The 12,084-nt window shown below is 41.3% G+C and overlaps 1 protein-coding gene across 2 annotated transcripts in view; it reads right to left on the reverse strand.

The window, feature by feature from the left end:
* CNTN3 (contactin 3) overlaps positions 1-12,084 on the reverse strand; it is a 95,305-nt gene that overhangs the window by 38,207 nt on the left and 45,014 nt on the right. For both annotated transcript variants that reach the window (XM_039695319.1, XM_039695320.1), the window contains exon 3: positions 11,600-11,695. In XM_039695319.1, coding sequence (XP_039551253.1) covers positions 11,600-11,695 — 96 coding nt within the window. The remainder of the gene's footprint in view (positions 1-11,599; positions 11,696-12,084) is intronic.

The following is a 12,084-nucleotide window of genomic DNA, read 5'->3' on the forward strand; positions in this document are numbered from 1 at the left end:
TTTTTTTCATACAAAAATCCATAAAAACTCCATTAAAAGCATTTCTGTGTGATGTGGCAAAGTAGCACTCACACTATTCATTATGATTATTTGAAAGGGAAAAAAAACAAACCCACAGTTCGAAAGAGAAAACAAGAGATTTGGCAAAAAAAATCCACTGAATTTGTTTTGTTTCCTGAGCATCCTCTGAGCCTTGTGTGGCCAATTTAAATTGGCAAAAGCCCCTTCCTGTGCCAGGCCACGTGTTTGTCTCATTCATTTCCTGCAGGATCAAAGGAAAATAAATTTTTAATGGTGTTCTAGGCAAGGAATAATTTTTTTCACCCACGTGGCACTTATACAAAGATTACAGCTTCTGGAAGTGCTAATTAGCAATGATTACAGCTTGATTGACCTCTGTTGTGGCGCAGTGTCTGCAGCACTGGCACTGCCCCCACGAAATGGAGATCAGCCCTTCCTGCACAGGTTTAATTTCAGGGGGCACAAGTTTGGGTGCAGCATGAAATGAAAAGGTGACACATCCTGAACCCTCAACCCCTCCCCAGGCTGCCAAAGCCAACAGGACAATTCAACACAAGGTGGGACTCTGCAGGTGAAAAAAACCCACTCAATAAATGAAATTATTAAGATATTTATAGGTTGGCTAATGCAAAAAAGGCATCAAATGAAATGGCTGATAATTAACCTGCATTTAATTTTCTTCTATCAATATTTAAACCCCTTCCATTATGATAATTTTGCAGCAGTGGCCTGTGCCAACCATTAACAGGCTCAGGAGTTAAACTTCTGTCATAGTTAGAAATACTAGAAATAAATAAAAATAAATGAGTATCTAAATAAATAAATAAATATTATAAATAAATAAGTAAATGTTAGAAACATTTAATGCCAAAATCAGAACCATAAGGAGGAAAAGACCTGCAAGACCATCACCCCTGTGGACCTGCAGCATCTCCTCAGGAGCACCAATGGCTCTCACCACAATTCCCTCCTCCAGAACTCAGAGGTGCAATTCATTTATGGAAAGGAAGGCAGCAAGGATTTCTCAGGAAACAGTGGGGGAATTAGTGCAGAGGGAAGCACTAAATTATTTCAAAAATAAAGAAAAAAGAGCACAGCTGAGGAGTTTGAAGGGGATTACATGGTCTGAGGGAGCAAGGAATGGGGGGTGCTTCTAAATGGGAAAGGCAGAATACTGAGTAGAACAATTTCTGCAAGAGCTGGGTGGACACAGTGATCTCAGGGCTGAGGGAGGGGCTGCACACCAAATCAGGGACCAAAAAACCACAATTTTCACCTCCACACCAAACTCAGACACCCACAAGGCAGCCGTGGGTGACACCAGGCTTTAGTGCTTCTGGTATTTATTGAACCACCTGTGTTTCCTTGCTCAAAATATTATTTCATGCTTAAAATTTAGGAGAAAATAAAAAGAAAAAAGATGTTCAGAACAGTGTGGAGATCTGGAGATGCAGCAGGAAAAGAAGCAGCTTCATTTCATTGCTAGGATATTGGGTTAAGAAAGTCAAGAGTGAACCCAGTGAAATCAGTCACCGGGATTATGGCAGCCATGCAAAGTGGATTCCAGTTTAATTGGGTCCTTCAACCCATGAATAAACACTCCTGGAAACCTAATTCCCCATTCAACACTTATTTTCACTGACTCCCTTAAAAAAAGGCTGGGGTATTTCTATCCCTGTGCCCCACCACCTCATTTTATATTTATTGTCCTTTACAAAATTGCACTCTTATTTTCCAAAATAAAAAAAAAATCATATTAAACAACTTGTGGTGTGATTTATTATGTTTACACCATTTGCCTGTTGCTGATCTTAGGGCACCTCCAGGGACACAAACTCACTCCCTTTCTGTCAATTACAAGTTTTCAGTTGATTTTCTGTTATAAATGGAAGTAATATGTCTCTCCTGGGCTTCCTCTGAGTTCTAAGCCTTTGCTTTCCAATGCATTTTTTCCTTATTTGGCGACCATACATGGATAAGGTATTGGAAATTACAGTTATTACTCAATTTTTATTTGTTTACTGCGTCTTGGTTGGCGGCTTCTCTTTATTTTGCATTATTTGATTATTATTTACTGTGCAGTTTCCAACACACTCAGCATGTTCACACTGTTCCAGCCCTTTTGTGCACCTAAGTGCTCAATTAAAAAAATGTTTATAAAATTACCTGTCATTTTTAAACCTGAATTCTTTATGAAATTCAACAATTAAATCACCATGGCCTTTGGGTTTTACCAGGGTCATTTCCTGCTATTTATGAACCTTAAAAAACCCCAAATTACTGTTGCTAAAGGAACACAATGGGGTAAAAGCCACACATTTATTGGTTTTTAACTATGTTAAAAGTCAAGGCTTAAGTTTATGCACATCCTTTTGAAAATATGGTTTCAAATTAAGTTTAAAGTATTTTATAACTACAGAATTTAAAGAAATGACACATTTCCTCTAAGTGAGACTGAAACACTTCACTGGAAGATCATTTACAGAACCAGGGTGATTTTACTTCTTGTAGACAGAATTTCAGTGACAACAGCAGTGCTGGAAATCCCAAACTGTAATTAAATTCAGGAAGTTGGAAAAGCAGAAGTTTAAGGGGGGAAAAAGGCACACAGACCTATGATGAAAAGGAGAAGGACAATTCACAAAGTTAATTTTATTCACTTTTTGCATAAATAATGTCAGCTTTTGTTCCTTCTGGGCCATCACTTCTTTATGCCTGCTTAATACCTACCTGCCAGCCCCGTAATTCACACCTAAATGAGACTTCTAAAACAGCCACAAGTAAGTGATGTGAACAATGTTCTTCTGAACCAGATTTAAAATGTTCCAAAATGACTGGATTTGATTTAGCCAAGTGGGTGTTTCCAAAAATAAAGCTGGTAAGAAATGAAAATTTTGATTTTAGGGAGCATGGAGCTGACTGAACAAGACCTCAAGGTGAAGAAAAACCCCAAAAAATCCAGAAACCCAAACTAACAGAAACAACCAACCACCAAACCATAAAGAGGTTTCATGTCAGTCATTGATGAACAAATCCCAATTATTTAATGGACTTCTCCAGCTCTGATTTTACAATATCCTGTAGCAGAGACACAAGGAGAAGCTGAAATATCCTGGAATTTTGTGTCTCCCAATGGCTGTCTGCCTATCCCACAGGATGGCACGTGGCTCCTGGAAAACTGTTTCCAAGGAGGTAATCAGACAGAATTTAGCAATGACAGAAACTGCAATTAAAAGCATGGAAACAGCTATTTTGAATGATCTACCTTAGGTTAAAAGTGATGGAAAAGTAACACTGATTTTGAGAGGATAATAACAGACTCCCTAATTAAGACAGAAACCAATTAGTTCATCATTTGGCCCAATTTCAGCTGCAAGTGTGACGAAATGGCAGGAAAGGGAGCAGAGTTTGGGGATGAGCATCCCTCAGGAGGGAGGAGCTCTGAGAGCTCGCACTGAGCATTCAGGCTGGGTTTTGTGGGACAAACACCCACCAAAATGTCCATTTGTCACCACTGCTGCAGCCCTGGCTGCACAGGAACCTCTGGGAAAGGGCAGACAAATTAGCTAAAAGCAGGAAATTAATTAATGAGGTAAAAGTGCATCAAGGTCCCAGAGGATGCTCTGGGGTGCAAGCTGTCCTCACCTCCCCGCAGGCAAATCCTTGGATTACACTGCTGTGGGACTGGGATTCTGGAATGCCAGTGCTCCCAGGGGTATAACTGCTTTTATTTTACATAAATTACTTCAAGCTTCTCCTTAATACTTCTTCTTTCTCACTTGGGCCAATTTTCCTGCACTTAGCTCAGCACCTCGAGCACCCCATCCTCCCCCAGCTGCTCTTGGTGCTGCCTTCCCTGTGCCATAAACCAAGTAACATCTCCCTCATTTCTTCTGGCAAACGTTAAAGGCTGCTTTCCAAATAAAACCCTTCTGCTCTGGAGGCGCAGGGCAAGGTGTTTGTGTGCTCCCATAACATATCTGTAAACTGGAGCTTAAAATGTCACGAGGTGCCTCTGTCAGAAATCAGCATCTTGGCAATGGAAAACCAGTTTAGAATATTATCTGAGATAAACTGTACATCACTTCAAGGGTTTGGGGTGTATTCCTGCAAATATTCAATGCTCAGGAATTAAAAACTATCCTAGGTGTGTGCAGCTGGGAAAAACAAACCAAACCAGGGCTCAGACTGCATTTCCAAGGGGAGCCTGGGCTGTTGGCATTCAAGTAGTTCTATCACTGATAATGAAAAAGTCTTTAGCTGCAGTCACACTTCAGAGAACAAACGGGGCTGGTATTTACTTTTTGTTCATGTTCTCTATATAAAAATAATGACAATTACAAAACCTCTGTAGCAGGGCTTGACCCGTGGCCTGCAGGAGTGACGTGAGACAGTGAGATCTGCTCAAAATAGGTGCAGTGTTTGCCCAGACACTGGGATTTCACCTGAACTCTGCAGAAGAACATTTCTGGCTGAATTTTTGTCTATACCAAATGTAAACTGCCTGATGGGAATGCAAGTCCAGCTACAAAAAGTGAAAAACGCATCCCCAGAAATTAATTTCATATTCCAGAGTATAATGGCAACACTAATTTGAAACTAATGTACAACATTAATTGTTTTGGCATAAAAGGTGAATTATTTTATAGCTAAAATATACCAGATCAATTTTCAGCCTGCTGTGCAGGTAATCAGGCATGCAACTTGTGTGTATGGAACAGCCCAGAACAATGAGAGCAGTGAGACACAAACACACACAATATCTTGCAATTCCAATCTACTCATTAAATGAGAATATTGAAATGTTTCAGCTGAAGCTGCAAGGCTCCTACTTCAGGCTAAAACCTGATTTCCATTTTTAAACGAAACAGGGTAAGAGTCCACTTGTTATTTTGATTTTGGAATGAGCTTTAGTTTGATGCAAAAACAGATGTAATTCTTCAAAAATACTGAGTTGTACTTTTTTCTGCTGTCCCACAGCCCAGAGCACAGCCACAGAAGTGGCCAAGAGGTAACTGCACACCATGATCTGTCACCTGAGCTCAGCTGCCACAGGGATGTCACACAGCCACTGGAGGTACCACAATAAAATTCCTGGATAATAATAATTCTAAATCATCCCAAGCAGTGTCACCACTGTAATTAAAGCACCAACGTTTCCCTGCTCATCCTTGGGAAACAGATGTTCCAGACTGGCAGCTGATGTCTTCATTAACTCCAACCCCCTCCTGGTCAGTGCCACCCCAAAGATTCCTGTCACCATCACATTTTCCATAAAATCCCTTTGCCACAATTTCTTCTCCTGGGAAGCTGAGAAGCCTCAGAGAAAAATGAAAACAATATTCTCTCATTTGCTTCTCCTGTGTTTCGCTGCTTTGAAATGTGGTTTGGAGATGGTTTCTCCAACAGCTGGTTGTTTTATTGGTTTCATGTGAATTGTTTTAACTTCATGGCCAATCACAGCCAGGCTGTGTTGGGACTCTGGAAGGAGTCACGAGTTTTCATTATCATTCTTTGTAACCTTCTGTTTGTATTCTTTCTCTATTCTTTAATATAGTTTAGTATAGCATTCTGAATAGAACAGAATAAGAATATAGAATAGAATAATAAATTAGCCTTCTAAGAACATGGAGTCAGATTCTCATTTCCTCCTTTGTCTGGGGAACCCTGAAAATACCAGAGACTCCCTGGAGAGGGGCTCAGCACGTGGCCCTGCTGGCCAGGGACCATTAGCCATCCCAATTTTCCATCCCAAACTGCTCCTGAGCTGGCAGTGACACCCCTGGGTGCTCCCAGGCAGCCCAGATGTTACTGAGAGCCCAACAGAACAGCTCTGCTCCACTGAGCATCCAGGGCTGATCAAAAACCCCCATTCTGCTTCCCCTGGAGCTGTGAGGAGACGGATTGGTTCCTCCTCATCACATTTCTGCACTAATTGCTCCAGACTGGCTGGGTCATTCCCAGAGCCCTGGCTCTGAGCACGCTGCTCCCACCCTCTGGAAGCAGGCAGAGAAGTTGGAAAGTGCTTTAGGAAGCAATATGTAAATACATCCCCATTAGCCACATCCATTCCAAGTGACAAATTGTTCTTTTAATCACCTCCCCAGAACTTTACATTTAATTGCTGAGAGCATTTTCCAGAACTCTGTTGTGCTTTTTCAATAGCTGGAAGTATTTTTAAATTGCCTCCTGCCTATAATAATTTTGAGGATAAAAAAGGCGATAGTTTAGTTTATTGCTGAACTAAAATAAATCTGATTTCTTGTGAATGTTAAATATTAGGGACATAAACCAAGGGAAACTAATGGAAATAACCCAGGAGTCAATTTTCAAAGTAAAGCACCAATATTTATACATGGAAGCAGTACTTAGTGACACTTTCATTCGATACTCTTGCACTCTTTTAGGAGAAGGCACTTGATAAAACCCTTGTGATAAACAAAAATTCCTTTCAGCACTCTTGTTCTGAGTGCTGGGACTGCAGCCACCTCCCTCCTGCCTCCTCCTAATCAATTATCCTGTTTGCAAAGAAAAACCCAAATATTTTAGCAGAGAAGATAATAAAGAGCTGGAGGAGAAATACCCCACAGTCACAATTTAGGGATAAAAATAAACTAGGTGGAGAGCCAAATGCAGTTATTGTCTCCAGTTTTCTTCTTTTTCCCCCAAGGCAGAACTCATATACCTGGGACTGGGAAAGTAAAAAGGTTCAACCTGAATTTTTTTCTTGCAATTTGGTTTTTCCTAATCAACTTCTCCCTTTTTCTTTCCATCCCCACATTCTTCCAAGAGATACTGCACAATGGAACGTAGAGTTCAAGAGTTCTCTAAGATTTTGGGGTAAGAAACTGCACAAAGCTTCTCAGGTAATTTATCCTCCTCCCTGTCAGCTTAAAAACATGCACTATAAAGTGACTGAAGATGGTGCACAAATATATAAATATATAAAAAATAATTATAAGATTTATAAGAATAATAAATCTATAAAAAGATATATTAATTATAATTTATAAGTAAGATGTACTAATTTCAGCCTGGATTACCTCAGCCTGGAAAACAGGTTTATCAAAAGGAGAAAGTGCTTCAGAATGACTGCATTTGACCAAGTGTACAGCAGAGTGTCCCTGCAGCAGTGGTTTGGTACTGGTGGTGAAAACAATGCTCTGGCAGACAGAAATCCCTGGAAGATCCAGCTGTGAACATGTATTATTTCCCCTCACATGGACAAACATAAGTGTCTCTCAGGTACCATTTGATTTCAAACTGTCAGCTGAAATTTGTGCAGATGATGATGATGACACCAGCAGGACTATTGAAAAATATGTTTTTAAATAAAAATGCCACTTCTCCTTGGCAGACTGAAACAGCACAGGAACACTATGGAGCCATTTCTAAGGCCAGTGCTCTTACAACATTCAAGGTGCCACTCTCCTTAAAGTACATTTTTGTGCAAGAAGCCCTGCACGTGTGATTTATTGCTGATGCCCCGACGCGTGTCATCCACAGCCTGCAATGACAGCAGGAAGCAAAGGTGAAAACCAGGATGGGAAAAGGGGAGTTTAGATGGGATATTGGGAATTCCTCCCTAGCAGACTGTTTCAATCACAGGGTGCCCACAGCAGCTGGGGCTGCCCCTGGATCCCTGGAATGTCCAAGGCCAGGCTGGACACTGGGGCTTGGGAGCAGCCTGGGACAGGGGAAGGTGTCCCTGCCCATGGGATGAAATCAGATCTTTAAGGTCTCTCCCAACCCAAAACACTGCTGTACAACAGCACAGAACTCCTATTCTGGAGCTGCACCTGTTTAACTTTGCTTTGTTTTAAAGGTATAAAACATTTCCAAAGCCAAATATGTACAATTAATTCAACTTCCATTTCCCCGAAAAAAAATAGCATGTTGCTATTCAAGAGCTGCAGAAGAGAAGCAATCAGAGCATCCAAATATTTCTGGCATCTGAGACTCTTTCCATGCCATGTTATTCATGAAGCAGAGCCCTGCTGGAACTTGCAGGTCTCCAAATGGCAATACAAGAGACACGAGCAAAAATCTGCAAGTCTAAACACCCATTTGGAACAGACATGACATTATTCAGTGAAGGATTTGTCACAGCAAACACTGAGCAATAAATTGGGATCTATTTTTCCATGATCTAATATTATTTCCTATCAGCATGTCACAACTCTGACACAATATGCTGTGAGCTGAATTGATCCCTGCCCTTCAAATCCTGCCTCATTGATGGATTAAACCTACATTTATCAGGGACTTATATGAAGAGGGAGGACAAATCCTTGCTGCTTTATCCATGTAGGAACATCCCTGCCATACTGCATCAAACAGGAACACAGAGCACACAAGGCTAATTAGGAATAAAGCAGAATTTCCTTGCAATTTCCAAGTAACAGCTCATCAGCTCCACAAAATTCTTGTTATTTATTTAAGTTCTCCTGGGTTATGGTCACATTCCCATAGGAATAATGCAGCAGGAAGTACACCAATCTAAAACTAATGTCGTGCTTTTCCAGGCAAACTAATATTTGTTGAAATGTTCAAGTAACCATCAAGCAAATCGTCACTTCTACCATTAAAAATCATCTTTTTCTCTGTGTATAAAGCAGTTTTAAACCACCCCAGACAACACAAAAGGACCATGCCTCATTGCCTGCTCCTCTCTTGAAGAGCAGAAACACCTCATAAATTCAAAATCAATGTCAGCTGAGGAAAACTGACTGTACTAAACAAATATAAATCACAATATATAGGAACAGAAATAACAGCTGAAGACGAGCTACACAATAACCACAATACAGTACAGTGGTAACAGGAGGTAAAACCCTACAGGAACTCAGATTTGCTTTACTGAAGGCTTTGTCACTCGTTAGATACCAATTTTGGAACAAAATCAGTAGCAGAGAAAAATCATTTTTAGATCTCCATATGTCTAGCTTTTCTCATTCTTGGCAGAATGGGCAAAAATTAGCATCACATGAATGTTTTTTAACCAGCTGCACATTAATTGTGTCCAACATTGAGTTGAGGATATTGAGATGTTTGTTGATCGACAGCCCTTTAAAACCATTAAAGACATCACAGTAATGCAGTAAAAAGTCAAAATAGCTGTAGAGATTTCAGTGAAATCTAAAGGTCGTAACAACTGGAAAAGTATCGGGAGAGCTGCATAAATCCATTTTTGATGTTATTTTACCTTTTGAGTATATGGGTGAGATGATTTACTGATTTTTGGTGGCAAAAAGGGGGTATTTTAACAGGTTCCCTGCAACAGAATTCAAAGATCCAGAAGTATGGCCATGCAGAACGATGACAGATGACCATCTTAATTATCCAAACATCACTGCTCAATTATGAGACAACTTAGGGTATTTAACATAAAACCAGCCTGGACCAGAAAAATATTTGGGGAAAAAATGTCTTCACACTCAAATCCAGTCATTTACCAAATCTTCCACGCTAACAAGACTGGTAAAAAAAGTGAATTTTATTTAATTTCCAGAAAGGGGAAATATGGTAACTCTAAAGAAAGTATTGGAGTGGTTTGTGATTTGTAAATGGAGTTTCATTGCTGGTTTAATGCTGGATGCCCACAGCCCAGAGGAGCTGGAACTGCACACTCAAAAGGACAAAGCCACTGCTCACTGCAGGAATAATTTGCTCCCCATTGAAAAGGGACATTCATATGATTTATGTAAATATCTGTGTCTAAGATAAGCAAGGAAAAAATATGATAAATTGCAGAAGGGAAGCAATTTTCTTTTTCCATACTATGAGCTGGCATTTCTTTAGGGATGAGCATTGGTTTCTATTGTAACCGGGATGCTGTGCATGGAGGAATAATCACTATTTAATCAAGTCTCTTCTTGCAAACTCTTTGCAGAGAATGCAAGAAATAAGTGCAATTAAGTTAGCAAGATCTTAGAAACTGCAGAACACACCAGAAAACAAAAGCAGAGTATTTTGGGGGCTACAGAGGGAGAGGAAACAAGCTGGTGGAGCACGTTTTTAGAATTAGTATTGTCTGGAATTATTTGATAGCTCAGCGCAATAAATACAGACTCCAAGTTAAAAAAAAAAAAAAAAAAAAAAAAAAGAGTCAGATCACTGATCTGGAAAGGGCTGAACATCCCTCAGGCCAGGTCAGCTGGTCCTAAACCATCCCTGATCTTCCTAACAAACCACTTCTGCTTCCTGGCTGGACGTTTTATCCCAGACTTCCTGCCCTGCATCCCATCCTGTGTGTTTTGTGTCACCTTGCTACAGCTTTATTTCAGTGAAAAATGGAGAGGGGCTTTTTCTACCTTGCTCCACATCTCCTGGAAACTTCAACAGTTAATCCTCCAACTCTCAGACAGACTCAAGGATTTGAAATATTTCTGGTACCAGTTCTCAATCCCATTTGGTAACTCTGGGAGCTCAGCTCTGTTTTTGCATAGCACAATTAGTGTGGGGGTGTCAATCATCTCCCATCTGCTGACTGCAGGAGGAATTCTCACCTCTTCCAGCCACTGTTCCCAGCACCATGAGCACGTCTGGCATCACCTCCTGTTCCACACCTCAAACTTAAACCTTGCCAGAGTCAGGCAGTGCTGCCTCAGCTTGGCCATCACCTCTGGGTGCAAACCCACACACAGCCACAGCTGTAGGAACAGCTGGGGCAGTTCAGGCCTTGGGCTGCATCTAGAAGGAAAATTTAATCATTCTAATTCTTATAGATAGCTGGGGGAATGACCCATTTCCTCAGCTGCTGAAAGACAAAGCTGTTGCAAGGCTATAAAGATGATTTAAGAGTATGTATCAGTTTAGAGGGGAAAAAATTCTGCAAGCTCAGACAGTTGTAAAATTGCCACTTTATGGCTGTGTCTGCTTGGACTCTGCCAAATTTATGAGGCCGCAACACCTATATTATTGAATATAATGTCTAGCTTTTATTACCTTGTCTTTGCAATCAGATCTAATGTTTAACATCACAGCCCTTCAATAAGGACACTCCGTATCAATTAAAAACAATAAAACCAGTTCCTTTTGGGTATTACTTCAGACTCAATAGCAATTAGTCAGACTGAAGATGCAGAATGAGGGAAGAAATGTACTCACAACTTTTGGACCACCAAGAATCCATACATCCCCTTTTCTCACCCCCTGAGTGCAGCAGTGGTTTAAATTACACAGAACCATTCCATCCCACCACAGAATGTCTTGATTGCAAGAACACAGGCAGACACCAGCACTGTTCAAGACAACCTGCAATTCTCTGCTCACAGGGAAAACTGGATTCACTGAGGCTCAGCAATTGTGAAATTGGGCAGAATGCAACTGTAGAAGATACTCCATTAATTACAGGAAACCCCATAAAAATCAGACACATTAAGTGCACAGAAATTACTAGGAACGAGAAAGGCATTTCGAGATAAAAGTAAATCCTCCTAAACACTTCCCTCCCCAGCCCTTTGTGTTTGGTTTCTTTCTCCCTGCTTTTACTCAGAACTCATATATCGTTATAATTCTGCTTTTTAGCCTTTCCAGGGAAGCTGCCCAGCCCCACCACCCCGAGGGAGCCCCTTACCTCCAGCCCGGGGCGGGGTCCCGCAGAGCAGCACGACGCCCTGGCCCTCGCGCACCGACACCGCGCTCCTCATCTTCATCCTGGAGCTCTCCACGTCTGCAGGGGAACAGCAGCGAGCAGGGCATCAGCAACACCACAGACAGGACAGCGACACTCTGAAACCCTGACACTCTGAAAGCCTGACTCTGAAATCCTGGCATTCTGAAACCCTGATGTTCTCAAACCCTGACCTCCCATCTCCTGCAGCTGAACCCGGCAGACCCAGCGCAGCCCGGGCAGAAGAAAAGGCTGCCTGGCACGAGGGGGGATGACAGAATTAGGGCTGAAGGGACCTAATCTGCAGTGAGATAATTCAACAGATCCTGTGGCTAATTCTGCTCTTATGCCTGGCTTCTGCTACAGGACTTTGATAACCAAAAAGGAGCCAATAACTTAAAAATAGGTCCTTAAGCCGCTGTTTCTTTGGAGATGTTTCTTCTTCTTTC

This window comes from Passer montanus, unplaced genomic scaffold, assembly GCF_014805655.1.
Source record: "Passer montanus isolate IOZ18808 unplaced genomic scaffold, ASM1480565v1 scaffold9, whole genome shotgun sequence".
Taxonomy (NCBI): domain Eukaryota; kingdom Metazoa; phylum Chordata; class Aves; order Passeriformes; family Passeridae; genus Passer; species Passer montanus.